Below are 27,177 nucleotides of genomic sequence, written 5' to 3' on the forward strand. Positions count from 1 at the left end.
CAAAAAAAGAGAGCCTGCTTTCAAGCACACAACAATTGGAATTCAAATGGTGATCGCTGGTGTCTACTGCACTCTGCCAAGGCACTGTCTGGCGCGCACACACACACACACACACACACACACACACACACACACGCACGCACACACATAATATCATCATTCAGGAGGCAGCTAGCCTGTCCTGAGCTTTAACATGTCCTTGTCTCTTCTGTTTGGAGTCAGCAGGATTGTCCCCCCCACCACACACACACACACACACACACACACACACACACACACACACACACACACACGCACACGCTCTCTCTCTCAGATGTTTTCATACATACTAAAGCACATCCTCCTCTTATATCACATAGTTGCCTGTCTGTTATTACTCGAAAATACGTCGAAGCATCCAAACACAACGCTGTAATCCGAAAGACTATTCTCCTATTAATATGTGACATTTTAAGTATTTTGCTGTCCCACTGACTCACTATCACTTACCATGAGTGAGCAGTTGTGGTCTGACGCGATCCATTTTAAAAGCAGCCATCTGTTCACGTCCTATGCTGCTCTTTGGGGGTTTTTTTTCATCTCAGTCATGTTATTTTACCCTCGCAGAAAGGGGATGTTCAATCGCTCAACATGTTTGCATCTTTATAATTGATTAGAGAAGCATTCCAGTAGCTTTGCTTGTAGTAAAATTTGTGTTTTATTGATGAGTGATTTGATTGAGTGTTTTGAGCCACTGTAATATACTTTTCTGGTCTTATATGAACTTCATTAACATCAAACTTTAATGTCTAGGATATCTTTCCCTTTATTAGCTGTGGCAGAACTTAAAATACCTCAAGTATCTGACCTTGTTTACCACTCCTGTGAAGTGGTCCCTCTGAGACCACTACCAGGCAGTGTTAATGGACAGGTGTTTTTCAGGTTGTGCTCTTTATTCAGCCGAGTCCTTATCTGTAATGAATTTGCTTTACTGTCTGTCGTTGGACAAAGCTTGAATTATTGATTTTCTGGTGCACTGACGTTTGGTCTGCCAGATCCCGCTTTGTGTACGGATTGTATCCAAAGCGTTTTAAAGTGCCACACACTGTCCCCTCTAAAAATATTCAGTCCAGCAACAGTTTAATGCTGAGAAAAGCCCTCAATACCCTTTAATTGTTTGTTTTCTTTTCCATTATCTATCACAGTGCTAAAATTAAGCTATTTTCCACATTTTACTTGAACAAGCTTCTCAAATCTGAATAAACTCCACTTGAGTGCCATCTGAATGCTGCTTCAGTGGAAGGAAACAGCTAAAGGAAGTCTGACAAATGGTAAGGCCTTTAAACAAGAGGTCACTCTCCCAAATTGTCTTAAATTCACATGCTGACCCCAAAGTACTGCAAAGCATGGCTTTCTTATTCTATAATTTTTAAAAAATGTAATTTTATTTTAAATGATTTTAAAACCATGAAACTTCCCGAGGACTTCCAAGTTTAAAATAGGTGGATTTTCTTGCCCACTGCTTTCAGTGGAAGAATGATATGAAAGCTGACCACTATCAAAAAGGAGTATGTGTCATTAGTCATGTTTTTAAGTGGTGCCTGAAGCCTAGAAGCAAAAAGGGAGCAGAACTAACAGCTAACCTTTTGTTGTCCTTACTTGATATCTGTGTGTGAGAGATGCTAATTAAAACTGCTGAGCCGCAGTTAGTTTAAATCACTATAGCTTTCAAAGCATCTTTGAATCATCCTGTGGTTGAACGAGAAAGTATATCTCATTTTGTCTGCATTTCAGCTGCTTTATTTCTGCACTGTGTGTAACAGCACGCTCAGCTAAACATAACAACACTGAATGTGTTTGCATTCAGGTGTCAGTTTGGCTTAAATTGAATTAGGAGGCTGAGTCACTCCCTTCCTGCCACTAGTCATAACTCCAAATGTTGTTTTTATTTGAGACTTTTAAGTGAAAAGAGCCGAGCGTTTTAATGCAAAATGCAAGCCTCAGAGGTGAAAATAGTGGGCGTTGAATCAGTTAAGATTTTTTTTAAATTGTTATTATTTGCTTAAAGAAAAAACCCACTGCAACACAGAGAGGTTAATGTCACTGGTGACCTCACCCACTGACACCCACTCATGAATATCAAAAAGCCTTGAGGCTTAAAAGCTTGATTTTAACTCAGTAAAGTTCAAAGTGCCATAACCCTTTGAACTCTGGAAGAAGTTTAAAATGTGACAAATTTATATGACAAGCAAAAGAAAAGCAAAAGCAAAATGCATTTATGTATTCACAGACAAGTGTTAAAAAGGGCAAAGGCAATGAAATAATGGAGTAATGGATGGAAACAATACAAAATTAACAGCTAGAAAAGCGAGAAGACTGGCATATCAAAGCAGGGGAAAATTTATTGGATGAGAACTGCAATAACAACAGGATATACACTCACCTGCCACTTTATTAGGTCCACCTCGCTAGTGTTTTTGCCTCCAGAAATGCCTAAATTCTTCTTGGCCTAGTTTCAACAAGCTGCTGGAAACATTTCTCAGAGACTGTGGTGTCACACAACTTCTGCAGATTTGATATGGAAGACGATCTGTTTCACCACATAGATCTTGTGACTGTGGAGGCCATTTGAATCATTGTCATGTTTAACCAACCTGAGATGATTTAAGCAGGCATCAGGAGACCAGTAGCAGCGTGAACTGCTATAGCTGTGTAACTTGTAATGTCAGTTTCCTGTTTTAGCCGACAGTAGTGGCACATGATGTGATCTCCAGCTGCTGTAAGATGTAGTGGTTGTGGTCTTCATAACTTGATTGTAACAAGTTGTTATTTGAGTTACCTTTGCCTTCCATTCAGGTCGATGCAGGAAAATCCTGGTATATCTTAGTATTAGTACCAGCATGCCACGTCAGTCTTTCTTGCTCATTGTGATCCTTGGTTTGAACTTCAGCAGGTCATCTTGACCATGAAAATATAGCAGTAATGAAGAATTAAAAATGCTCAAAAATCAAATCAAATCTGGTACACCTATGGCCCCAAAATTAAACATTAAGCTGACTTTTTAGCAAATCCACATGGGCAGATCTGAGGGAAGCAGACAGAGAAATTCAGAGGTCATATACCACAGTCTGAAAGGTTCAATCACCCCAGGTACTTTTGCTTTTGTTTGGGACAGTGTACTTCACCTTAATCTGCAAGATGATGATTGAATGTGAAGGAGATCGGCAAGTGTGTAGAAGACAAGTCCCCTACCGAAAAAAGTCTATCCGCTAATGGAGTCTAATAAGAAAAAAAATACAAAAGTTGTGTGTGATGTTTATCACTATTCAGCTTTAACCTCCTAGGACCTGGCGTCCACATATGTGGACATCACATTTTGGGTTGTCCAGACCACAATACAAAATTTTGCTCTACAAGGGCCTGACATCCACTTACGAGGACATTATACTGCCACTGTTCTATCGAACTTTTAAACAAATATCCTCATATGTGGATCTCATTTTTCTTAGAAACAAAAATCGGGTAAAAACAAAATCTGGTAATTCTTTGTTTTTACATTCATCAGGTCTCAATATGTGGAAATATCAAAGAGAAACTAAACTAAAAGTTTAATAATATAAATAATAGTAATAAAAATGATGATTAGAATAACATTATGCACCTGGGTTCAGGGATTGTGACTGTCAGGTGTGTAATGGAAGAATGAATCTGTCTCCGAACATAAATTGGTTCTGTACTACATCTTCTAATTTGGTTTCCCCATCTCTCTCTACATGTGTCTCCTTTCTCTTTGTATTCATATTTTTCTATTGTCCTTCCTGTCTGTGCCCCTCTCTGCCCCCCCCCCCCCACCACCCGCTTCTTCTTCCTCTCACTGTTCTGCCTTAGCCCCCCTAACACCAATTATACTGTGTCAAATCCATGCATGTCAGTTTCCAGATCCCTAATCATCCCTTCTCTCTTTCATCTGCAAATCCTTTGTTCCTCCCTCCTCCCTCTTTTCCCTTCTCTGTAACCTTTCTTCTTTGCTCCTCGGCCTACCCCACCCCTCCGTCTGCTCCATGTACACACAGCAAATCCTCCTCATCCTTTTTCCGGTTATCTCTATCACAGTTACCTCTCCATCTTCTTTTGATTATTTATTAATTTCCCATTTAAATTTTATACACTTTTCCTTTCTCTGTAGTCTCACTCAGAGAGGAACTTTATTGGGTACATTTGTGTGAATATCGTCTCATGTTTAAATAAGTTCCCATGTCACTTTTCATTAGAAGTCACAAAGACTTTGGTGTTTTACTGGGCAGGCTCTACTTAGCAATGTCAATTTTCTATAGATGTTCTCGTTTACAATCCTGTCTTTCTCCAATATTTAGAGTTAACCAAGTGGAACATGTTCATTTTCTTTTGTTTTTACCACATTTTACTAATGAAATTGAACTGCTAATAAGCTTCTGCTTTTTATCTACCAAAGTTTTTTATAGAATAAAGATTAAAAGTGGACTCCTTTTAACATGCTGCAGCAACAGACCAAACCAAGCCAGTGGGGGAAAAAATGAACCCAAAAACTTTCAAGCTGTATACTTTATCTCATGATACAGTAACTTAAGCATTCTCTGTCAGAGTATGTGCTTAATATGTTAATATCCTAATTTTTGTGAGCATATTTTGGTTTTAGCTTCAGTTTCCTGTTCCCTTTCAGTTGATTGACTCTTTACGACACATAAGTATGGGATATGATGCCCCCTCTATTCACACCTTCAGGCAGATGACCTGTGATGACATGCACAGGGCCCCACCTGCACATATGTACCCTGGTCATCACAGTCATCCCTCAGTTCTTATGATTTTTACCTCACTAAGAACACTTCTGCTCTGTTGGGCTAGCTAGTTGTTGCTAATTAGCTCCGTTGTCTGCTTGCGTGAAGTTAGCTTTAACTGCTCCTGTTGTGTTACCCTCCACTGTGCAGTTGGTGCATAGACTGCCTGTGGAACGCTAATTTTGAGTTACTGTGCAGTGTTTTTCTCTGCATTTTGGAATGAATACCAAACTGAAGCGAGCAAAGCAAAACACTTCTGTTGGCCCCGGTCCTCAGGGGTGTGGTATCCCTTTGCACTACAGCGATCAGCGCAATGCATTCCCAGTCTGCCTAGGGATTGCTCACGCTAGGAGCTAAGCCTGTGTGTTTTGTCGCCAGCTCTGTCGCTTGACCCTGGAAAGACAGGTGAAGTTTGTGGAAAAAGTGCTGGGACGGACAGCTGTCGCATGCACTACCCTCTCCTCTCTGAGTCTAGGCCCCTGGCTTCAATTAGCTGGGCTGACCTCATGGAATATGTTGATGGGGGTTAACCGAAGACGAGCCGAAACCATGCAGGAGCGCTGACCAAGCCCGTGCTCCCTGTGCTTGGTAAGCGCTCCTGCATGGTCCCTATAAGTTCAGCTCGACTCAACTCAATTTGGTTCTTGTGGGTGTTTTCATTAGCAGGTAGTACCTGGTACCAGGTGTTTTGTTTTTTTTTTTAGTTCTTGCTTGGCTAGGGCTTCCAAGTGACCTGTGTCAGTACAAAAATGTGATGTCTACAGACTGCATGCCATCAGTTGGCCAGTCACTCGATGAGTCATGAGATCGACTCCTTTACGCTTTCAAAACCACCATTTAAAAAAACAAAACAAAACAAAAAAAAAAACCGGCAACGGAGTAAATGGGTGCACAAAAAGTCTGACAAAAAGGCATACACCGAGCCGGAGGTATACCATCGACTTTCCCCATTGTTGTGCTAAAAAAAGAAAGAAAAAAATTGTTTTTTGTATTTACTCATGTGTAGGTAAGCTTTTATAGAGGGGGTTTTATTATCCATGATTTTATTTTAATATTACTGTAAAATTGGTGATTTTATTTTTAGTCCCCAGTTATCTATAACCACAAACCCTGAAGTAGGGCCAGTAATGCCAAACAGGCATAAATATGGAAGTCAGTCCAGCAGTATTACAGATGTGTTCCTCCCCCACCCAAGAACATCTCAGTGGCAGAAAAGACACATAGAGGAAGTTGTGAGTGTTTTGACTATAGTGTATGAGGGAGGCAGGGCTATGCGAGAGGGAGCGCAAGAGGGTGAGGAAGCAGGGGGAGGGGTTTGTTTATTTCAAGTTTTTTTTTTTTTTTTTAAATGGTAACTGCGCCTCCTGAGCCCATTGGGGAGGGGGGGGGGCAGGAAGACAGAGATAGAAAAAGAGGAGAGAGGGGGGTGACTGAGAGAGGAACAGGAATGATGGAGAACGTGGGACGCTCGTTAGCAATATGAGCAGCGGCCGAGACACCGGAGACAAACGCGGCGAAGGAGAGAAGGATGGAGAGACGCACGGACGGATAGAGGCAGAGCGTGTGTCTGTCCTCCGCTCGTCGCCCAAACAATGAACGTGCTGTGGTCGCTGCCGGCAACACATCGTCACGGCAACCGGAGCCAGAGGGGTGCGCGCTGAGTGAGAATAGCAGAGAGGAGAGAAAGAGGAGGAGGAGGTGGAGAAGGGGGTGGTGGGGGTTGGAGAGGGATAGAAAGAAAGATGGTGTCTTCCCCCAATAGTCAGTGTGCGGGTCTTTACATGGCTCCTCTCTGCGCTTGATCATGTGTGTCTGTGTGTGGTTGATGTGTGTTACTGGCCAGCTGTCTGACACCATGATCTTCTGTAACCATCTAGGTGAATACAAGAAGGATGAGCTGCTGGAGGCGGCAAGGTGAGTACCAGAGTCTGCATGCTCTTCTTTGTTTTCATTTTTGTCATGCTCCCTCTCTTGCTGTCTTGCCTCTTTAAGCCTCCCTCTCATCTCTTGTTCCCCTGCTTACTTTCTTCTCAGCTTGACTCGCTGCTGTGGTTTCCCATACCCATTTCTACTCTTCATGTATCTCCTTTCGCCCTCCACGTCTGATACCCTTTATTTTATTTCTCTGTTGTTGTTGTTTTTTTTCATCCTCCACACTCGTTTGTTGTTTCCCATCAGAGTTCTCTTATTTCTGATTTCCTGCATGTTACTGTCACTCATGCTCTGCTCTGCTCTTCTCTTCTCTTCTGTTTCCTTGCCTTCTGATTTTTTTCTTTTCTTTGCTTCCTATTTGTAAAACCGTTTATCACTTGAGCCTCTTTTTTTTCTCTCCCCATGCACACACACTCAGCTCCCACACTAGACAGGTTTTTCAGATATAGAAAGCTCAGTACTTTTGAGCCAGTGACACTTGTGCATTTTGGAGGCATGTTATGGTTGCAGGCAGTGCATGTGGGCTGTGAGTGTGTGTGTGTGTGCACTTGTGTGTGTCTGCCTGTTTCCATCTCTGGGCATGTGGAAGTGGAAAAGCTTTCATTTAGGATTGCGTGTGGGTGGCTGATCGCTCCAGTAGACCCCCTCCTGTCTCCCGCTCTTCCAGCCATGCACAGATGCACGCGCACATGCACATACACACACAATCGTAAGGCAGCAGCTGGCCCAGTATAGCATTACCACTGTATTATGGGGTCAGTAGGCTGTTTAACTGTGAACTGTGAACCCACTGTGGCGCTCTCACAGCTGAGCCACTGACTGGCTTATCACACATGTCATTTTCCAGAATGTTTTTATTTTTTCTTTGTGTGTGTGTGTGTGTGTGTGTGTGTGTGTGTGTGTGTGTGTGTGTGTGTAAGCAAAAAAAAAAATTATTTCTCTTCTTTTGTTTTTAACCTTCTCATTTATGGGCCAGATGGCTTTCTTGAGGAGTGCAGTGGCTCAATACATTCTTAATGTATGTGACAGCAAATATTAGACAAGGCAAATATGGAGCTGCTGCAGAAAGATGTCTGCCCTGTGAGGCAAATCTGTCCCTTTAAGGCCATCAGTCAGCTGACAAGAAACTCTGTGGTGATCTGTAAGTCTGGTGATATGTAAGTTGCAGGTGGGCTGTTGCTTTAGTCAGGGCTGTGAGTGTAAAAGAACTGCATTTCTGAAAACATTAAGAGACATAGCCAGAAGCTGGTCCATTAATCAACTTAAATGGTTTGGGAAATTTATTGGCTTATTCTTTTTTTTATTTTTGCAGTCAGCTGCTGGGTGTAACTTCCTGATAGTGGCAAGAAAGCAGCGTAACATATTTTAGAAAATAGTGAGATATTCCTTCAAGTTTTGACTAATTTCAGAGAATATTCATGGCCACAGTGTAAACAAATATCCAACACATCATGCATCAAAAAGGAAGTCTCTCTTGTATTTGCTAACAATCCTTGGAAAAGAAATAGAAGGAAAAAGGGGAAGCCACTGCATACTGGAACTAGAGGTGGACAGGAAAAATTGCAGAAGAAGTGAGCAGGAGGAAAATAGAGGCGATAACTATGAGGAGGGGAGAACTAAGAGATGGGAGGTAATGGTGATTGGAATGGGGTGAAAAGCAGCTACGAGAGTGAGGAAACATGGAAACTTCACTCTGGGAGAAGGACTGGATGTGAATGTCTTTTTTTTATTTTAAATAGAGTATGAAAAATATAGACACAAAGAGAAGGAAAGAGAGGTCCAATCAAAGAAGGGATAAAAGAATTAAAGAGGAACATGGAAGAATGGGACAGTAATCCTTTTTTTAAACCAACTGACAGCTTCTTCTTTTATGGCTGTCAGGGTGGATGGTAGTTGGATTGGCTGCTGCCTTGGCATCACTTCCTGGTGGTCATCCAATGTCAGGCCAGTCAGTCCAAGAACCAGGAAACACAGATCAGCAGTACAGACAAAATCTTAATTCCTCTTTAGCTAGGTGGCCAAAGAGGCATCTCTAATTGATTTTCATGGCATATTGCACTCAATTGTACAGGAAAACACTAGTCCATCCAGCATCGGTCCATCCTCCAAACATTTCCTCTGCCAGTACGTTTTTGCAGATCAAATTTCTCAGGCTTTTTGCCTCAATCTCAAGCTTCTTATCTAATTTTCCCTCATTTTCTCTCCTCCACACTGCTGCAGAGCAATGGTGCTAATCCTCTGTGGTGGCAGTGATTGTTTTCTGTCTAACATTTGTGTGTTTATGTATGTGTGTGTGCGCATTTGCAGGAGTGGAAACGAGGAGAAGCTAATGGCCTTGCTTACGCCGCTCAACGTCAACTGCCATGCGAGCGACGGCCGCAAGGTAAGAGTAAAGCGTGTACGCACAAAAGCGTATCCACCCACACAGAGTCGAGCAATAATAAGCTCATCACTCATTTCCTGAGCGACTGAGCAACTCGGAGGGGTTTTAGGGGTACAAAACCAACCAACTGGTAGTTTTATTTTATTATTTCGCCCAGAAAAGTTAAACAAATGCTGGTATTGTCAGCTGTGGGCCTTGGCTTTATGAAATAATCCTAGCACTCACCAGCAGGCTTAGCCTTTCTCGGCTGTCAGTCAATAAAATGAATAGATGAAGACACAAAACCTTCCGTGAATAAATTAGTACCCGTGCTGAACAATAGCAGAGGATGGCAGGACGCACAGTACTGTCACATTCAGGGATAGCTCTTTTACGGTCTCTGAAACAAAGGTACAGTTTTTGTTTTTTTTCCCTTCTTTTTCAGCTGATTGAAGTATATGCAAATTGTGAAGTTACCCCCCAATAGCATACTTGTATTTGAATGTCTGCACTACTGCAATTGCATGTACATGGATTAGCTTTGAATAGTAAGAAGAGTGGAGAATGGATTCAGGTGTGTTCATTGATAGTAATGAAAATGACACAGTTCCCATCCTATTCCTCATTCAAAGCAAATTATTTTGTGCAAAATGAGCCGAGGCTTTGAAGGACACACAGTTAAGGGTAACCTTTAACACGAAGGTATTTATATAAAAGATTAAATAGTAAAGCTAAAGTTGCAGGTATGATTTATTAAGAGTTATAGGCTTAAAAACCCAGCTTATCTGCTCCATAAGGCCTGTAAAGATGTAGTGTGATTGACAGAATGGCTAGCAACATGCTCGAATGACCTCTGAGCAGCCTTTTTGATAATAACATTGATAATTCTGACTGGCTGTGGAGAAATATGTGAGAACTTGAAACCAGTGAGAGATGCCCAGACAGAAATCTTTCACATAAAATATCTATAAGTGGTCAAACCTTGGCAGAACTTTTGAGTACCCTTCACTCAGAAATATAAGGTGACTTAGATTGTTCAGCCTTGGCAGAGCTTTGCAATCTCTTCACAACCTTCATGCTTAAGCAACACACAACCTTCATGGTCAAGTTGTTGTCTTGTAGTTTCTGTATAATGCCCAGTTTTGGATTATAAAAATCGCCTTCAAAAATTCCTGAATCCACATCTACATCCAGATCGACTCAAAAAGTAAATCACTTGTTTGGCCAAGGCACCATCTCTGGTAAGATTTTCACTCCGGTCTCTTTGTAACCTTCAGTAATCATTCTAACAAACAGATAAACTGAACCAGTCATATAACCTTGTTGGTAGAAGCAACAAGCAATCTGTCTGTTGTCATGTGGAGTTCAAGCCCTTGATAAGATGCCTAGTTTGTAAGACACCTTAGGTACAGTAGCTTGAGTCTAAAATGCAAGTCATGTAAAGGGATGAATAGAGTCCCTCCTTTTAAAGACATTTTAGAGACATTAAATTAAATTTGTGAAATTAGCTTTGATTTAAATTAATGGTCATCTTGGAACAGTTCTCCGAACATGTCCAAGGGAGAGTAAAGGAAAGCCTGGTTAATTAGGAGGCACCCAAGTGTGGGCTCATTTCCAGTACTGTCAGATACAAAGCTCAACATACTGAAAGCTGCTTAGTGAATTGGAAGCACAGTTTACAACTTTTCCCATAATGGTCATATGGAGGGTATATTGCAGAGTTCCTTAGGGTCCTAAAATTGAGTCTAAAATGCTATCAATCATCTAAAGTTTAAGCCTCTAAAATGTCTCATTTGACAGGTCATAAAAATGTATTGAAATTTGGAAGCTAATGTTGTAGAGAGTTGATTGCACATTCAGTCTTTTAAATGTTTTTTTTTTAATGTTATTGTAAGGATTACACTAAAACGAAAATAGCAATATGGATGCAATAACGACGATTAAAAGTTGCGTGGCTTAGTCAGAACCTGCTGTAGTTTATGTGTCAGAATCTGGTGTGTGGGCTGGCTCAATATCGCCTCCCATGAAACAAAAATAGCAACTTTTGATCAAAAAAAGGATTAAAAAAGTAGAAGTTAAAAATCTTTTTGTTATGAGAGCATTCAACAAGAACAGTTGGAAAACCCCAGTTTGCAAACTTTTGCAAAAAAAGAAAAAGAAAAAAAAGAAACAGAAAGACTTGAAGTGGACAAAAGATGCCACCGATGTTTCCCATCGCCCAATAATGTTCTGTATTTACATTAGGACCATTACCAAGTGCAACCCAGGTATAACTCACTCTGTAGCAACAATTTTAACTCTTATATCTTTCTTTGGGGACAATGTTTGAGCACTAACAGGAAGATCAGGGATATTCTGGACTTGGGACATGATGGCTTAACAGTGCTGATAGATGTCAACTGCTTTAACTCTTTCCCCCATAAAGATAAGACATTATTACAGAAACTACTCGGTTTGGGAAAGAGCTTCAATGGTTACTCCTAGTAGGGCTAATGAGTTAAACCATGCTGACCAATTCTGACTAGACAAATTCATTTGTTTACTCTTCAAGCCTCTCTGGGACTCCATTTTCCCTTTCTTACAACTATAGATGTGAATTAGGACTTAAATAACCTTCGTAATGGTCTAAAGTAAACTTTCAGAAACCCTAATTATAATTAGACCTTTTACTTAGTTGAATAATGCTACAGTTGAATATTAATAATAAAAGTGAGATGAGACTGTAGCAGTCAGCTAAGGTTGCAGTTTGAAGTTAATTCTGATCTCATTAGCTTGCAGAGGATAAAGTGAGAACTTAGAACTTGAAAGAATGCCAGCCATGCTAAATGAAATGACAGGTACAACACCAAAAGTACACAGCCCTACAGAGAAAAGTGCTGTGTTATATCCTGTTAACTTAATGGAGAAACTTTTGTGACTACAGCCTCACCGCATGCGTCCGCAGAGAGCCCTGAGCCTAAGGTTGAGCTCTGCTGCATTGCAGCAGCACATCTGGCTTATGACTGATTAGTCCCTCGGATGAATAACTGGAAGGAGAAGCAAACTACTCTTCTAGTTTTGTATTTTTGTAGCTTTAGTTGAAGTACTCCCTCTGGCCTTGCACATTACTGTTTTCCAGCCTGACAGAAATAAAACCTTGTTTTTTCCTTGAGAACAGAGTAAGACAGTTCCACTTTTCAGCAGCGAGTGTCCAAACAGTTTTGTGGTCCCACTTGAGCCCTTATCGAGTCTCTCTTGGGTTTTTTACTCTGAACTGTTATTCTTCTCAGCGGAGAAGAGACTGAGAGTTTAGATTTTCATATTAAACTAAACCCTAAACCCAAAAGTTTGTGCTTGTTGTATGTCAGATTATGTTAGAAGCTCATCTTGTGACAAGCCACGGTTTTCAATAACAGTAAAGTACTGGCTGCTAGATTACCAAGGTTTTAACTGTTATTTTACAATTTTCCTTTAAACAAGAACAACAGCTTCTTAATGTAAAGTACTGCAGTGGAGTATAATACTGTTATCTGTTGGTTTCTTTGGTTTTCTTACTGTAATCTCCATAAACATGACAGTAAAATGTATTAAAATAAGTTAGATCTATAGCTGCAAAAACAAAAAACAGGGTAAACCAGGTGGCAATCTCCATGTTCTTATTAATTTACACTGAATTCAGTCCTTTATTTTCTTTTACTATTAGCTTTTATCTAAGGATGTAACAGTACCAAAAATGTAGTAGTTGGTGCTTATAGGATGTTATAGGACCTTAGCCTTCAGTATCTGGGCTGCCTGCTCAACCAAGTGGGAGCCTTATGTTTTTATTTTATCTCCAGTACCACTAGAAGAGCAGTTTAGCAAGATTTTGAGTTCAAAATAATCGTTCTTTACTTTGTACTGGGCTCATTTTATCGTCTCTGTTGTCTTTCCCATTAAGTCAGTTATGTTGGCAACCCTCAAAAAAACAAAAAAGGAGCAGTAGGTTGTTGCTACTGTTGTGCACACTGTTTACCTGAGATGAACATATTAGGCATATGTAGGGATATGCTCTGTATACAGAGCCAGACTCATTTGAAACTTTGCTCATGTTCATGTACGTCAAATATTGTAACCGTATATATAAAAGAAAATGAGAAAAATCCAAACAGGTCTACTTTAATCCATTTAGGTCCATTCACTCCTTATCATAAGAGTGTCCTCGATACGAATTGCACTCAGTTTAGTACAGTAGGGCTAATAGGAAATGATCATGCTCCCCTCAAAATGATCGATTTATGGAGAATTGTCCATAAATCGAGCAACTATGTCCTCTGATTACACAGCATATGTTTGAATTTCTTTGCAGTGCGTGCTAAACAAGTGATGATAGGGACTGAAGATGGATTATAAGCAGACTGAAGGCACAGAGTTGAAAACATGAGTGGGACTCTACTGCAAAAGAAAACATGGCACCATACAATGAAATGTTATAGCAGCTTGCTGTTACTATTTTTCTCCCTTGAGGCATCAACATGCTCAGTGTGTAACACTTTTCAGAAAAATCAGTACATTCCCTTTATTTTTTTTAAGCAATTTTTTTAACATTTGGAGTTTTAACTTAGTGATCTGGTTATATTTTTTTCAGTAAACAGATATCTGATGCATCACTGATGCAAAACGTGCAGTACATTATTGGTTGCTATGGCAACTGCTGGGACAACCAGGGAGCCAAAGAGATCCTTTCACCCTATACTTTTGGTAACTGTCATATTAATGCTACAACAGCCATGAGGAGTGCTCTTTCCTCTAATTATGGGTACTTGGGTGTGTTGTTGATGATACTCAGCTGCAGCTTGTATTCATCACATCACTCCCGTATCCGTAATCCCGTAACCCCAGGGATCAATAAAGTATTCTGATTCTGATTCTGATTCTAATTGTGAGAAAGCATCCTCTAGCTATTATCTGTGCAGGTGGCCTGCTAGGGATGTGAGACTCCAGAGGGAAAACCGTATAATTTGAAATTCTTTGGATATGCAGGGGACAACTGCAAGAGATCATTGAGGGACGCCGAAATTTAATGGAGCATGAGTATAGAAACATGCAGCCTCATCCAGAGAATAAAAATTGTGTTCAGACAGATACTGAAATGACCTCTTCTACTTAATCTGTATTTGTAATGCTCTTTAACTGCCTGGGCTGAAAGCACTCATGCAGGGTAGATGGAATACATTTGCACTCCAGTGCAGATTCATCCTCACTATGGTCTTAGGATATTCTAATGGGGGTACGACTAACAGAAATTATTGAATTCTACTTAATGGTTGTAGATATTAGTTGAAACTGGGGGATAGTAAAAACTTTTGCAGTTGTCACCCGTCCCTTCACTTAAGCAACCAAAGCACAGTCGCCTGATGGAAAGTGTCAGAATAAAAACACTCAATTGCAGAAAATGAAATAATGGGTATTACATAATACAGATGCAAATTCTTAATGTAATGTGTGTAAAAAAGCAAGCGTGGCATGTAGCATAAAGGTATCCTGATGGTTGGAAACACTGCCAGCGAGCTATATTAATGCAGGCCATTATCCTGAAATAAGATTATTATAATATACACAGGCATTTGCCCCAAGTTCTGAAAAAACAACATACATTTTTTTTAATTTAAGTATGCAGATGTGCAAAACTTACATAACTTAACCAGCACTTTAAAAACAAAATCTGCAATATTTCAACATAATATTGACATTTATCATCATAAACAAGAGGGGAGCATCACACTCACACAGATAATGAAAGGGCACTACACAGAGCCTGGAAGAGTCCTAATGATTGATAATAATGGTACTCCTCTTTAAAATTAAAGAAGAGTCACTGCTGTCTCTTTCGGTCTTCCTCTCTTCTCCAGCCTCTTGTTCTCCATTTCAATTTAATTAGATATGGCACAGACTCTCAGTCTCTCCCTTTTCAACCACACATGCGTACACATGCGTACACACACTCCCACGAACAAACAAAGATCTGGAGCATAAATGTTATTTGCAGACGGCTCTTTGAGAATTAAAAAGCTCTGCTTGTATACAACATACATGAGAAGAGACGCACAGAGGGAAGGCAAACAGACAGAAAGAGAAACAGACCTTATGCCCAAAAGTATGTGGACGGGCTACGGTCAGAGTCAAAGCTTTAATCAATCACAAACAGAATGCTGTCTTACGGGTAATTGGCGTATCCGTAATGCTCTTTAGCTACATTAACAAACAGCTCATCTCCCTCAGTGTGTGAGCACCCGCTAGTTAGCAGTTTTAGAAACAGAAGTAGTCTGGTGCGAGGATAAAGAAGAGCTGGCATGGAAAAAAGAAGCTGTTTTGGTTCTTTGAGCACAATTTTGTTATATGTGATGCAGGATTAAGCTACAAGGTACGTAACTACTACAAGGGAGGGGAAAAAAAACACATTAGGTTTGTTTCAGTATCTTCAAACAGCCACGTCACTTAATGTGCTGAATAGGGGCAAGTTAAGCAGAAATGCCCAGATCTCCCTCACTGCAGCCACCTCATCCACCTGTTCCGGGACACACACACACACACTCTAACACACACACACACACACACACACACACAAACACATTGCGATCACAACTGAGAGATGTAATCTCTCCAGTGTGTCCTGGGTCTGCCCTGGTGCCTCCTCCCTGTCGGACATGTCTGGAACTCCTCACTTAGGAGGTGCCCGGGAAGCATCCTGGCCTATGGTGTCCTAGTGACATGCCTGTTCATGGACACCCTTATGTTCAAACATGGTTTTAGTTCTGGACAAACTGCCGTTAGCACAGAAGGATCAACAATAACAGAACACAACGTTGTGTTCAGGTTGGGCAGGCCATTCCTCCCAGTCACATTTTCGGTCTCACTTTCATTTCCCACTTGAGATTCCAAGTCCCTCAGTAGGACAGTGGAGTCACCAGATTGGGCATCTTTCATTACCCTTATCAGGGACCCCCAAGAAGGTTGGGTACTTTACACTGTACTTTAAACATACTGAAAACAGTCAGGACCCAGGTCTGTGTTCAGGTATTTGTGTGTTAGAGTAGGCTCCCTGTCCACCAGAAAAGGCATTGTCCACGTCCAGTTAGCTAGCCTCAGCAGCCAGAGATTGGACTGCCAAGGTCCAATCCTCACTGCACTGAACCCTTTGGCCCCTCCTCTTGGGTTCCAAATAAAAGCAGTGGGGAAAAAAAGCTTTGAAAATGCTTTTTTTTGCTACTGAAAGAAAATGTCTACTTTGAAGATTTATATGTATTTGAGAAATACTCATTAGTGCATAAGACAGTTAATCCTGACATTGATTTTATGTGACAATGCCAGCCCTGTGGTCAGGTATTTGCATCCATTTGGTCATGTGTTGTATGTAGGCCTTTTCCAGTCACTGTTTTCCACTCCACAGCTCTATTTCTGAACCTCTCCTTCTTATTACACTCCACCACGATATAGATGCCCCTTTGTGTATGTGTGCCTGCATGTGCGCGCACTCAGATGATTGAGGAGCCATCAGAGTGGGTTATTATTAACACAGCTGAGTGGATGGTGTTATCAAGCTGCCTCTATTGAAACCTACCGCTTACTCCCATGTACACACACATACATGCACACACACACTCTTATAGCTCTCAGATTGCTTCTTTATGAAAATGGCCTATGCTTTCTGACTACCCACTCCGTACACACTGAGGTTCCACATGCGTACTCGTCATGTCTTATATGTTCAGTTTTACCTTCTTATAGCTTCTGCTGCACTGATGCTCAGCAGTTGTGCTTGTAATCTAGTTCTCTGTTTGGTTTTCAGGGAATACATTTCAAGTTTTGGATTGTGTTGAGCTGCCTCTTCTGTGAATGTGTGTTTGCATTTGTTTGTGTGTGTTTGAGAATATTGTGAGTTTTTGGATCTATATCTCAGCAGTGAGAATCATCACCCACTTGTGTTCCTGCTGGCACGAACATCAAAGAAATACACAACTCAAGAGCAAGACTCAGTGTTTATCGTTCCCATTTGATGAACAACAAGGATTTCAAAACTTTTCAGGAATACAGCAGCAAATTTCCTCCAAAGAAAAAATGGCTTTGAAATTTGTTTTAAAAATCAGGACCTCTTAGTCTCTTTTGTGTTTTCTTTAAAGACTGTTATTTTTTTTACTTTGCTTCTGATAACTTAAATTAGATGTCAAAAATATTTTTGAAGTCATATAAGAGGTCAGTAAGAAAAAACGAGCAGTGAAAAAATATAAATAGCTTTGCAATATTTATTAAACTTCCAAGTATTTATATAAATAATTAAAATTCTTGACCTTGTTTTTTCCCCGTCATCTTGACATATTATTGACTTATCTGTCAGAATGGGAAAAGAACAAATCAGTGCAATTGTTTCATACAGCAATATCACAAATTTCACAGTTGGTGCATTATTAGCTTACATGCTCACCAGCAATTATGTTAAGTACACGTATTCTGCTGCTTTTTAATGTCAATATCTAACCTGACAATCACATGGCAGCAACTTGGTGCGTTTAGGGATGTACACATGGTCAAGACCTGCTTAAGTTCAGTCTGATCATCAGAATGGAGAAGAAAGATGTTTCAAGCAACTCTGAATGTGGCATTGTTGTTTGTGCAATACAGGCTGGTCAGAGTATAGAAACTGCTGAGCTACCGGGATTTTCCCCAAATAACTATCTGTAGGATTTATAGAGAATGGTCAAAAACAAGAGAAGATATCTAGTGAGTGGTAGTTCTGGGAGCAGAAACACCTTGTTGATGACAAAGCTCACCTGTTTTGAGCTTTTGAGGAGACAACAGTAACTCAAGTAACTTCTGTGAAGGTTCTCCAATAACTACTTGTTACAACCAAGGTATACCGAAGAGCATCTCTAAAAGCGCAACAAAGCAAAGCTAGAAGCAGCAGAAGACCACACCAGGTGCCACTTCTGTTAGCTAAAAGCAGGATACCAAGCCTACAATTCACACAGGCTAACCAGAGTTGGACAATAAAAGATGGGAAATCATTGTCTGGTGACATTTTGGCCCTCCTGAGCATCATTTAACATCACTTTATGACCACAGTGTACCCATCTTCTGATGGCTGCTTTCAGCAGGATAATGTGCCATGTCATAAACCTCAAACTGGTTTCTTTAACTGCATTCAAATTGCCTCCACAGTCACATAGAGCATCTTTGGGATTTAGTTTAAGTAGAGATTCAAGTCATAGATGTGCAGCCCCCCCAAAAATTCCAGCAGCTAAAAAATTTCCAGCAACAACACGATGCATTTGTGTCAATTTAGAGCAAAATCTCTGAGGGGTTTTTCCAGTACATTGTTGAATCTATGCCATGAAGAATTAAGGCAGTTCTGAAGTGACCAGGGAGTGTATATTTAGCTACATTTTCTTTCAATAGAATTTGTCATTGTTGAAGTTCTGTAGTTTTTCTTGTCTTTTCAGGAAAGTTTGGTTTCTGAGCTTTTACTGTTGAATAGAAAGATGTGCATTTCATTCCAGATCTAAACCCTCTTTTTATAAATATAATGTATTGGATTTCTTTGTAGTGCTTCCTTAGTATTAAGCCCCTAGTTCTTGGATCTCGTCTTGGGATGCTTTTGAGTCTACAATTTAGAGTCAAGATCAGGAAGTTCTCTTGTGTTTAAAAATCCAGGGAAATATATAGATCGGTCAAATGAATGCCTGTAAATTCTGCTTGATGGAAGCTTTTTAATAGTGAACTTGGGGTGTTTGTGAGTGTCACCGGATGTCCTGTCTCTGGAAGATTCACAAGCCTTTTTTTACTGTCCCGGATGAAAAATAGGCCAAAGAAATGTTTGTTTTTTCCAGTGACAAATTTAACCTCTTACTTTAATATGTAGACTCCTGCTGGGAAGGATCTGTATCACTATTAGTTTGCTAGTATGCAGTAATGAAGTGCAAACAGCTCTTGGGTTCCAACGTGTGAAGATTTAAATGGTATACTTTATACATATTCATGCCAAAAGAAGAAAAGCAATTCAAGTTAATAAACGTCTACCTAGAAAATATAACATTTGCAGGCTTGTCTAAAATGGAAAGTCACAAGGACATATTAGGGGTGCAACGATACACAAAATTCACGGTTCGGTTCGGTCCGATACTTTGGTATCACGGTTCGATATTTTTTCGATACAAAAAAAATGTTCATGCCTTTTTAATTTGTCATTTATTAAATTTTCACGGCGCATTCTGCACCACATCTCTGTGCGTTCATCATTTGAAGCCAGCTCACCTCCTGCAACCACTTTTCCAAGAATACGCGCTTCTTTTGTGGTTCGGACTCCTTCTGACATTTCTTTGGAGGAGGAGGAACATCACAGTAATTGTTTAAAGGAGCTTCTTCGACATCTTTAAGAGTTCTAAACAAATGTCTGTCCTCCTCCTGAAAATCTTATGTATGCAAACACGCGTTGCAACTTCTTATCTTGTGCGCGTTTTTTATTTTGACAGCGAATGCGCACCTGCGGACCACTTATGTGCAGCCCTGGTTATTTAGCTCGTCATATTGCAGCCACAGAAATTCTTTTGTCCATGAAACCATAAAGCTGCACTTTCTTTTTGCCTTATAGTCTGATTTGTCATAACTTTTCCGTTTTGTGGTAAGCTTTTCTTTGGCTGTCACCTCTTCACCCTGACCTGTCTTATTTGGCTCAGCAGAACTAAAATATATATCCTGCTGCTTTTACACAGGCACTCACAAAACGCTCAGCGATTCTCTGCGCGATCAACCTCTCACATGTTTAAGCTTGCTGTGGGAGATTTCACTTGTCATGTTTGCATAGTAAGCTAACGATTGATAAGACGATGTCAGAGGAATTGGTGCGCAAATTATCATCACTCACCAGTCAGTGCTGTCGCTCTCTATACACAGTTCGCGCGATTGCAAAGTGAAAGCAAAAAACAAGCGCAAATTCAAACGCGATTTCAATATGTCACATATTGACAGTGGCTCACCGATGCCAATGACATAATTACCCAGCTACATTTCCGAAAGAATGCAAAAGCATTGACATATATTTTTCCTTCCTATGATAGGCCGACGGGCAGGGCAGAGATAGATTTTGGTAGCCCGACTGGAAAAATCGCTAGCCCCGGGACGTCGGGCTAGCGATTTTGCAAGTCCTGTATCTGATTGAGGAACAGATTGGAAAAGAGAGTTTATTACAGAGAAATGGCTCTTTCCAAAATAAAAGCTCTACTATACGCTTCTTCTGGGCTATACTCTCAGCAGCATATTAAACATGTCAGGTCCCCATAAGGAGAGTCATGTGCTAACGGCTGTCTAAACGACTCGGGTAAAGTTTGTAGCATGCGTGCTTGTTGTTTTTGTCTGCTTCCACTTGTCTTTGCACTAGGATGATGTCAGCATAAATGTGCAGTCATATTTGTTGTGTTCCCACTAGTGCTGTCAGTAGGGTTGCCAACTCCCTGAGAAATAAATAAGGGACACCTCGTGGCCAGGGCCGGGCGACCCAGTTGTCTTCACCCTTCCCAGTGTGGTGAATTTTTTAGCTCTTTTTTTGTGTGTGAAATTATTTTTTTTAACCATTTGACTTGAATTTGATTTAAGTAGATGCGTATCCTTTGTGATATCAACACATGGGAAACAAAAATCATTTAGCCATTTATTTTTAGCTCAAAATGACAACATTAACACAATAAAACAGGTCTCTTTCTTAAACAGAAGCCTGTCATGCTTAACTTTTGATAATAAAAGTAAATCTTTCTTTAAAAGAACTCTGTCCTGCTTAACTTAAAATTATATAAATTAATAGAAAATAATAGAAAGAAAAATATTCTTGTAACAGTGCACATTTAGTGCATTTAGTGCAATTGGCTTCAGCAGAGGCATTATTTCAGCTTTTGCTCCCGTTTGTAAACCCACTTGTTCCCATGATTACGCATCATAACTCATCATCATTATTCATCTATGTATTACTTTTATGTATTACTCATCTATTTGTTGTAATCATCTATCCTTGCAGTTGTTTATTACACAAAATAAATTATATTATCACACTTCTGGCCACATAGCGCTGATATTCACTGCACATGCCCATTTTAACCTTAACCAGAGGGTTTAAAAACAAACAAACCAGTGTTTACCATATCTGGTTCTGCCGTGGCCTGGTAGACAAAAATTGGTTAAGGGTTCCCCGAGCTTTCACGCCCCTCATGTTCTTCATGTGCCCACCATTAGAAGCATGCCTATGGAAAAAGTGCGCCGGCACACAGCGCAGTGCGCTTTATAGGTGTTATCGTGAACTTTTCCAGCCAGGTGTTTTCCTTTTCCCATTCTTCCCTGCACTTTTGCAGCCTTTTTTTCTTTCTCTGAGAGGCACAAACATTGCTGGTCTAATGCCTGGCTCACACTGTGCGATTTTTGGCCCATTTTGAGCCGATTTTTGAGTCGTGATCGGCCCGATTTTGGCCTTCATCGTGCATAGTGTAGTATACGTGGGGTAACGAGAAGCGATTAACACCTCACGACCAGCTCCCGATCATCAATCGCTCGTGAGGGTGTCACCGCAGCCGCTCACACTGCTCACGCGCAAACACGTAAACGTCGGTGAAAAAGACGGAGCAGCACGGCTGTGCAGCGTGTGATCTGGACACAAGCGATGGAGGCACAACTTGTAGAACTTTGGAAAGCTCATCCGAGCCTTTTCGATGTGGCATCACCAAATTATCACGACCACAACAACCGTGAAAATAGTTGGATTTACATTGCTGCTCAATCACAGCTGCCTGATCATGTTTGTCATTAGTAATTTAGCAATGTTGATGGCGGTGTGTGTCTGTGTGAGTGAAAGACAGAGAGGGAGAGCGAGCGACAGATTTTCTGTTATGACCTTCATTTTATGGAGGCACAGTGTGACTCAGGTCGCATCAGAGCATCGGGCGGTATAGTGTGAGACCCTGCATCGTGACCTACGAACTTATAACCCATGCGAGCCAATCGTGCAGTTTGAAAATCGCAGTGTTTGCCCAGCTTCAGGTGTACTGTCGTCTGAGACTTGCACCGCAGTGTCGGCGTTTATTTCCCTGTTGGCCATGCTTTTTGTTGTGGTCATCTGTTGTCTTCCGGTATTTTCTCCGCAAGCGACCTTTCCTCAACCAATGAGATGAGCGGTAATCTGAATTGTCATACTCGAATTGTCATAAGTGTGCTGTCAGCTCATTGGTCACAAAGCAGGGGCGGGGCTGGGAATTATGGTTTCAAACAAAGCGTTAATTACATTAAAACTTATAGACTACTTTTGATTCTCACTGTATTACGGGACAAAGTGCGTCCCTTATTAGCTCAATACGGGACGTGTACTTTTGTTTCTAAATACGGGACGATTCCGTTTTTTAAGGGACGGTTGGCAACCCTAGCTGTCAGGGTAAATCTCGTTGAAATGACGTTAACGCCACAACACGGCAAATCTCCGTTAGCGAGCTACCGCAGATCGCCCCGTGCGTGGGGCTGGACGGCCAACACATTAACGAGCTAACTGCGCTAACACACTAGTTCCCACCAATGTAATTGAGCATTGCTGGCACATCCAACATACTGTTTTACTTTAGTCCATGACGCGCTTACCATCAGGATCATACGTTACATGAGAACCAAAATGTTCCAAACACCAGATCTGAATGAGGGTGGGGGAGGTTCAATTTGCCATGTTGCAAGGAGAGCTTAGCTTCTGTCTCGCTAGCTTGCCCTGCGCTCAGTGAATCTGCGTTGACTACTCCGCCTAGGCTGCACTGTCGAGCGCAGATCCACTGAGCACTCAACACAGACAGCACCGTCAGAAGGAAAGTTGATAAAATAAATTAAAAATTTTGTATTGTTCGATACATATGCGTACCGAACCGAAAGCACTGTATCGAACGGTTCAATATCGATACGAGTATCGTTGCACCCCTAATGTATATATATATATATATATATATATATATTTTATTTATTTTTTTATGTATTTATTTTTTTCCCCTGACACTACATTTTGAGCTGCTGAGCTTTAAACTTTCCATGGAGCCGTGAGCTCTTCTGTGTTTTTAGCTGGGAGGCAGAGCAGATTGACAGGTGATGGCTGAGATATCAGTGTGTGCGACTGTGCGAGTGTAGATGGAAAGCTCAAGATGAGAAGACTTACTGTAGGTTATTTATCTTCCAAGATGCTGGCTTAGCTGAGCTGTCAGCAGCTTATAGTGTGTATGTGTGCGTGTCAGTGAGAGGAATAGCACACATTTTGCTAATATGCTTATTGATCCAGTCATCTGACACTACTCATGTTGTTAGAGCGTCCATCTACTGAGCCCTGACTGGAGTACTTAAGCAGCTGAAATGTAGCCAAGCTAACATCAATTATTACTCTATTTTAAAGTTATTTTTGATTTCTTTTTTTAATGTCATTGATCATCTAAGGGCAATTACTACTTGCAAGGGAAAAATGTGTGTTCACTGCAGTATATATCTCTTTGTGACATGTTTTACCCAGCAACCTGTAGCAAACTCCAGCAACCATTTGCCAACCAGGTGGGAATACATTTATTTCCTTTACAGCTGGTCATTGCCAGAGGTCAGTCTTGTGATGAAAGCGTTAGTTGATGAAAAACATTTCAAAAAGAAGTTAAAACAAGCTTTAAAATATGCATGAATGCATTTAAGGCCTAGCTAACACAGCTAGCACAGATATTCTACATAGAAGGAAATTAAATCACTTCCTGCTAGAGAGCCATATTGCTGCTTCTTACAATATCTTTCAGCTCTAAAATATCTATATCTTCCCCTTGTACCCTCATGCACTAATGGTGGATGGGTTCTCTAAAGTGATTTCCAAATGCCATTTCATGATCGGCCTCAGTACAAGAAAACACTGACTACTGCCAACTCATTAATATGTAACTATAAATATCAGCCATGCATGCCATTGTCAGGATTTTACTGTACAGCGTAACAGGTACATGAATATGTCTGTCAACTCTGCAGGATTCTTTTCTTTTTTTTTTTTTTATTTCCAACCTGCTGATTGTTTATACGAGACGCAATCATAACATCATACAAGTCTGCTCATATAAAGCAAAAACATTGCCTTAATTAAATTCAGCTGCCTTAATTAAAGTCCCCTCCTTGGGTAGTACTGGAATACTTCCAGGGCTGCAGCAAGGAAGTGGAAGTCATGTTCCTATTTTGGGGAAGTGGATGAAGTCACAGCCAGGCATGCAAAAATTGTGTTGATGTGGCAAAAATTAAAAAAAAAATAAATCAGTTTTCTTTGTGCCAGCAGACAGTTTACGTGGTGCACTGCCCTCCGAGAGGATCCTGACCTGATGCACTTCAGGGCTGTTAGGAGAAAGAGTTGTGGCAGCGTTATTCGATAGGTGGGGAGTGCAGCATGTCTTGAACCTCCAGGGCAAAGTTGATGAATAACATCAGAGCTGCACACACACACTTAAACAACACCAAACAAAATGGTCCAAATGTGGCCATTTACCCTCCCCAATAGATCATGTCTCATTGCTATGGCAACTGCTGACAGCCAGCAGTCACTGTTGTCATGGGAACAGCTTGACAGGCTCCTAAAGAGAAGAGGAAAAGGGAGGCGGATGTAGGAGAGGGTTAGGGAAAAATGGAAACAAAGAAGGAACTAACACAGCAGCAAATTACACATGCTGTGTGTTTTTAAGCTCGTGTGTTGCATTAATGTGTTTCATAGTTTGACTTTTTTGTCCGCAGTTTTTTGAGATCAATGTTGGCTCCTAGCTGACCGAATAAGCAAAATCTATTAGTTTATTGTGCACTTGGGGGTTACCTTTCAGATGGTGTGTCTAATAAATGGTAAAATTTAAACTGGAAAAAGAGAATGGTACCAAGTGGAGTTATAAAAAGAGATTACTGTTTATTTATCTTATTTTACTTTAGTTTGTTTGTTCAGCTTGAACGTGTCCTCCACATCTCTTCTCGCTTCCTTCTTCCTTCATTTTCCACCCATATTTTCCCCTCCTTCATCTTCCTCCCCTCCTCCACTCCATACTCCTGTCCACCTCATGGAAAAGCTTTTAGATGATTAAAACACAACAGTGTATTCTGTTTTTGCATTTCTTTTTTCCCCAGCATCATTATTATTCACCGTCATAATGCCTCTCTGACAGTTGATTCTCTTGAAATAAAGTATAGTGGGTCTTTAACATCAGGGGACTATGTTTTGTTGATTCTCAAAGGAGGAGAAAAACTTGGAATTAATGGCCAGGCAACAAAAACAACTGTTTATAATTATTTACAAGCTTTATTGAGTAGCTTTTGAAAAGAAAGTGACTGTCAATAGAGTCAAAGTCAAAAGGTGTAACAGATGACAGCAATCACTTTGGACTACACACACACACACACACACACACACACACACACACACACACACACACATGTGTGTATATATATATATATATATATATATATATACCTGACAGTCACCTGTTAGGTGCGTATATCACATCTTTGTGAAATAAACAGAAATTTACATTAAACATAAATTCATATTGACTACTTACATTCAGATTCCAACCAGATTTGAAAAGGAAATTCCTCTACAAGTTGTGATGAACTTGCTGCAGGATGGCAGCAGAATGTGTTTTTTCTTCTTTCTTTTTATTCTTCTTGTCATCACAAGACTGTTGCAAGAAGGTCCATACTTGGTGGCACCAGTTATTCGTCTGGAAAAACAACTCTTTGCTTTCAAAATACTACTATACCCAGCATGGCATTCGTGTTCTTTTCCCTTCACTTTTTCATCATATGATTGAACTGGGAGTAGAAAGTTAATACAGGTCCCCTCTCATTATGCAGCAAAGCACTCCTGGCAGCGAACATTATTACATGTTGAACCCTCCATTGAAAAGCTTCAGCTGGCATTTAAGCTATATTCACGCAAGAAAATCACAGGCGGTATATCAGATGTTCCAGCACTAATGTGTAGCATCGCTCATATGCCAAATCAAAGTAGCCAATAATCCTCTAAAAATATGTGGCATACATACATGTGAGACTCACATTTCTCTGCATTCATAAATGCGTACGTATTCTGGTGCATAAACATTACAGTCAAGTGTGTAAACACCTTAATCTATCCTCCTCTTTGCTTGCAGTATTTGCACCAGCAGAATTTTTGTGCTTCCCTAAACACAGTCTCATTTAAAAACCTTTATTTTTGCTCGCAGTACTGCTGTTGTGCTGCTGTTCCTCCGTTTTGAAGAGCATTCACTTAAAAAACAAAAAACCCACATTTCATCTCTTTTGCCGTCTATGATGCCTGGCAAGAAGAAATGAAAACATGTTTGCTCTCTGAATTCAGAGCATTAGAGGGAAAAACTGGGCTGCAGTGGAGAGTACTTGGATGACACTGAATGAAGGATGGGTCAGTGGATGAAAAAATGATTATTAGCACTATTGGCTTGTGGCTGCTCGGAGGATAGAGATTTCAACCGGAGCTGGGTTTTTTTCCTCTCTCTCTTTTTTTTTTTAAGACTTTACTCCAAATATGCTTCTATGCTGGGAATCCAATATGAGATCAACTGAGCCAGTGATGGTTTTTATGTGTGCCTCACTCACACACACATGCATGTGCACATTCCTTACACAGGGTTGACAGATTGAAGAGGTGGAGCTTAAACTACCCAGTCCGACCCTGGCAACAACATCACGGTGATGCAACAGTACATGCACGTGTGTGTATGTGTGTCTAACTGATGACTCACTAGTAACTAACGGTTTAAGATTTACTGAGGACCTGATTAAAGCTTACATATTTCCATTTTTTTTCAGTTTATTTCTATTCTATGTAATTTGCAAAAACAAGCGCACACACACACACACACAAATGCACTTATTGTATTTAAACTGAGGCTGATGACTAACTGTGTACCATGTCCTGCTCCTTTCAAATGCCGCTGTCACATCCTGTAAATACGAGTGTACCATCTGTCCACCCGACTCTGCCTTTCTGCCTCGCTGCTGCTGCTCCTCAGCTGAACTCCTGAGTGAGCTGTTGAGATCACCAGAGATGATCTATTTTTC

The 27,177-nt window shown here is 40.6% G+C and overlaps 1 protein-coding gene across 3 annotated transcripts in view; it reads left to right on the forward strand.

Moving 5' to 3' along the window:
* The window catches only part of LOC146514500 (poly [ADP-ribose] polymerase tankyrase-1), a 104,812-nt gene that overhangs the window by 31,859 nt on the left and 45,776 nt on the right, over positions 1–27,177 (forward strand). For 2 of the 3 annotated variants that reach the window (XM_085165646.1, XM_085165647.1), the window contains 2 exons: positions 6,674–6,710; positions 9,036–9,111. In XM_085165646.1, the coding sequence (XP_085021772.1) occupies positions 6,674–6,710; positions 9,036–9,111 (113 nt within the window). Of the gene's footprint in view, positions 1–6,170; positions 6,447–6,673; positions 6,711–9,035; positions 9,112–27,177 lie in introns of those variants that run through there. The other variant, XM_085165648.1, reaches the window with a different exon arrangement.

Source organism: Neolamprologus multifasciatus, chromosome 7 (genome assembly GCF_963576455.1).
Source record: "Neolamprologus multifasciatus chromosome 7, fNeoMul1.2, whole genome shotgun sequence".
Lineage (NCBI taxonomy): Eukaryota > Metazoa > Chordata > Actinopteri > Cichliformes > Cichlidae > Neolamprologus > Neolamprologus multifasciatus.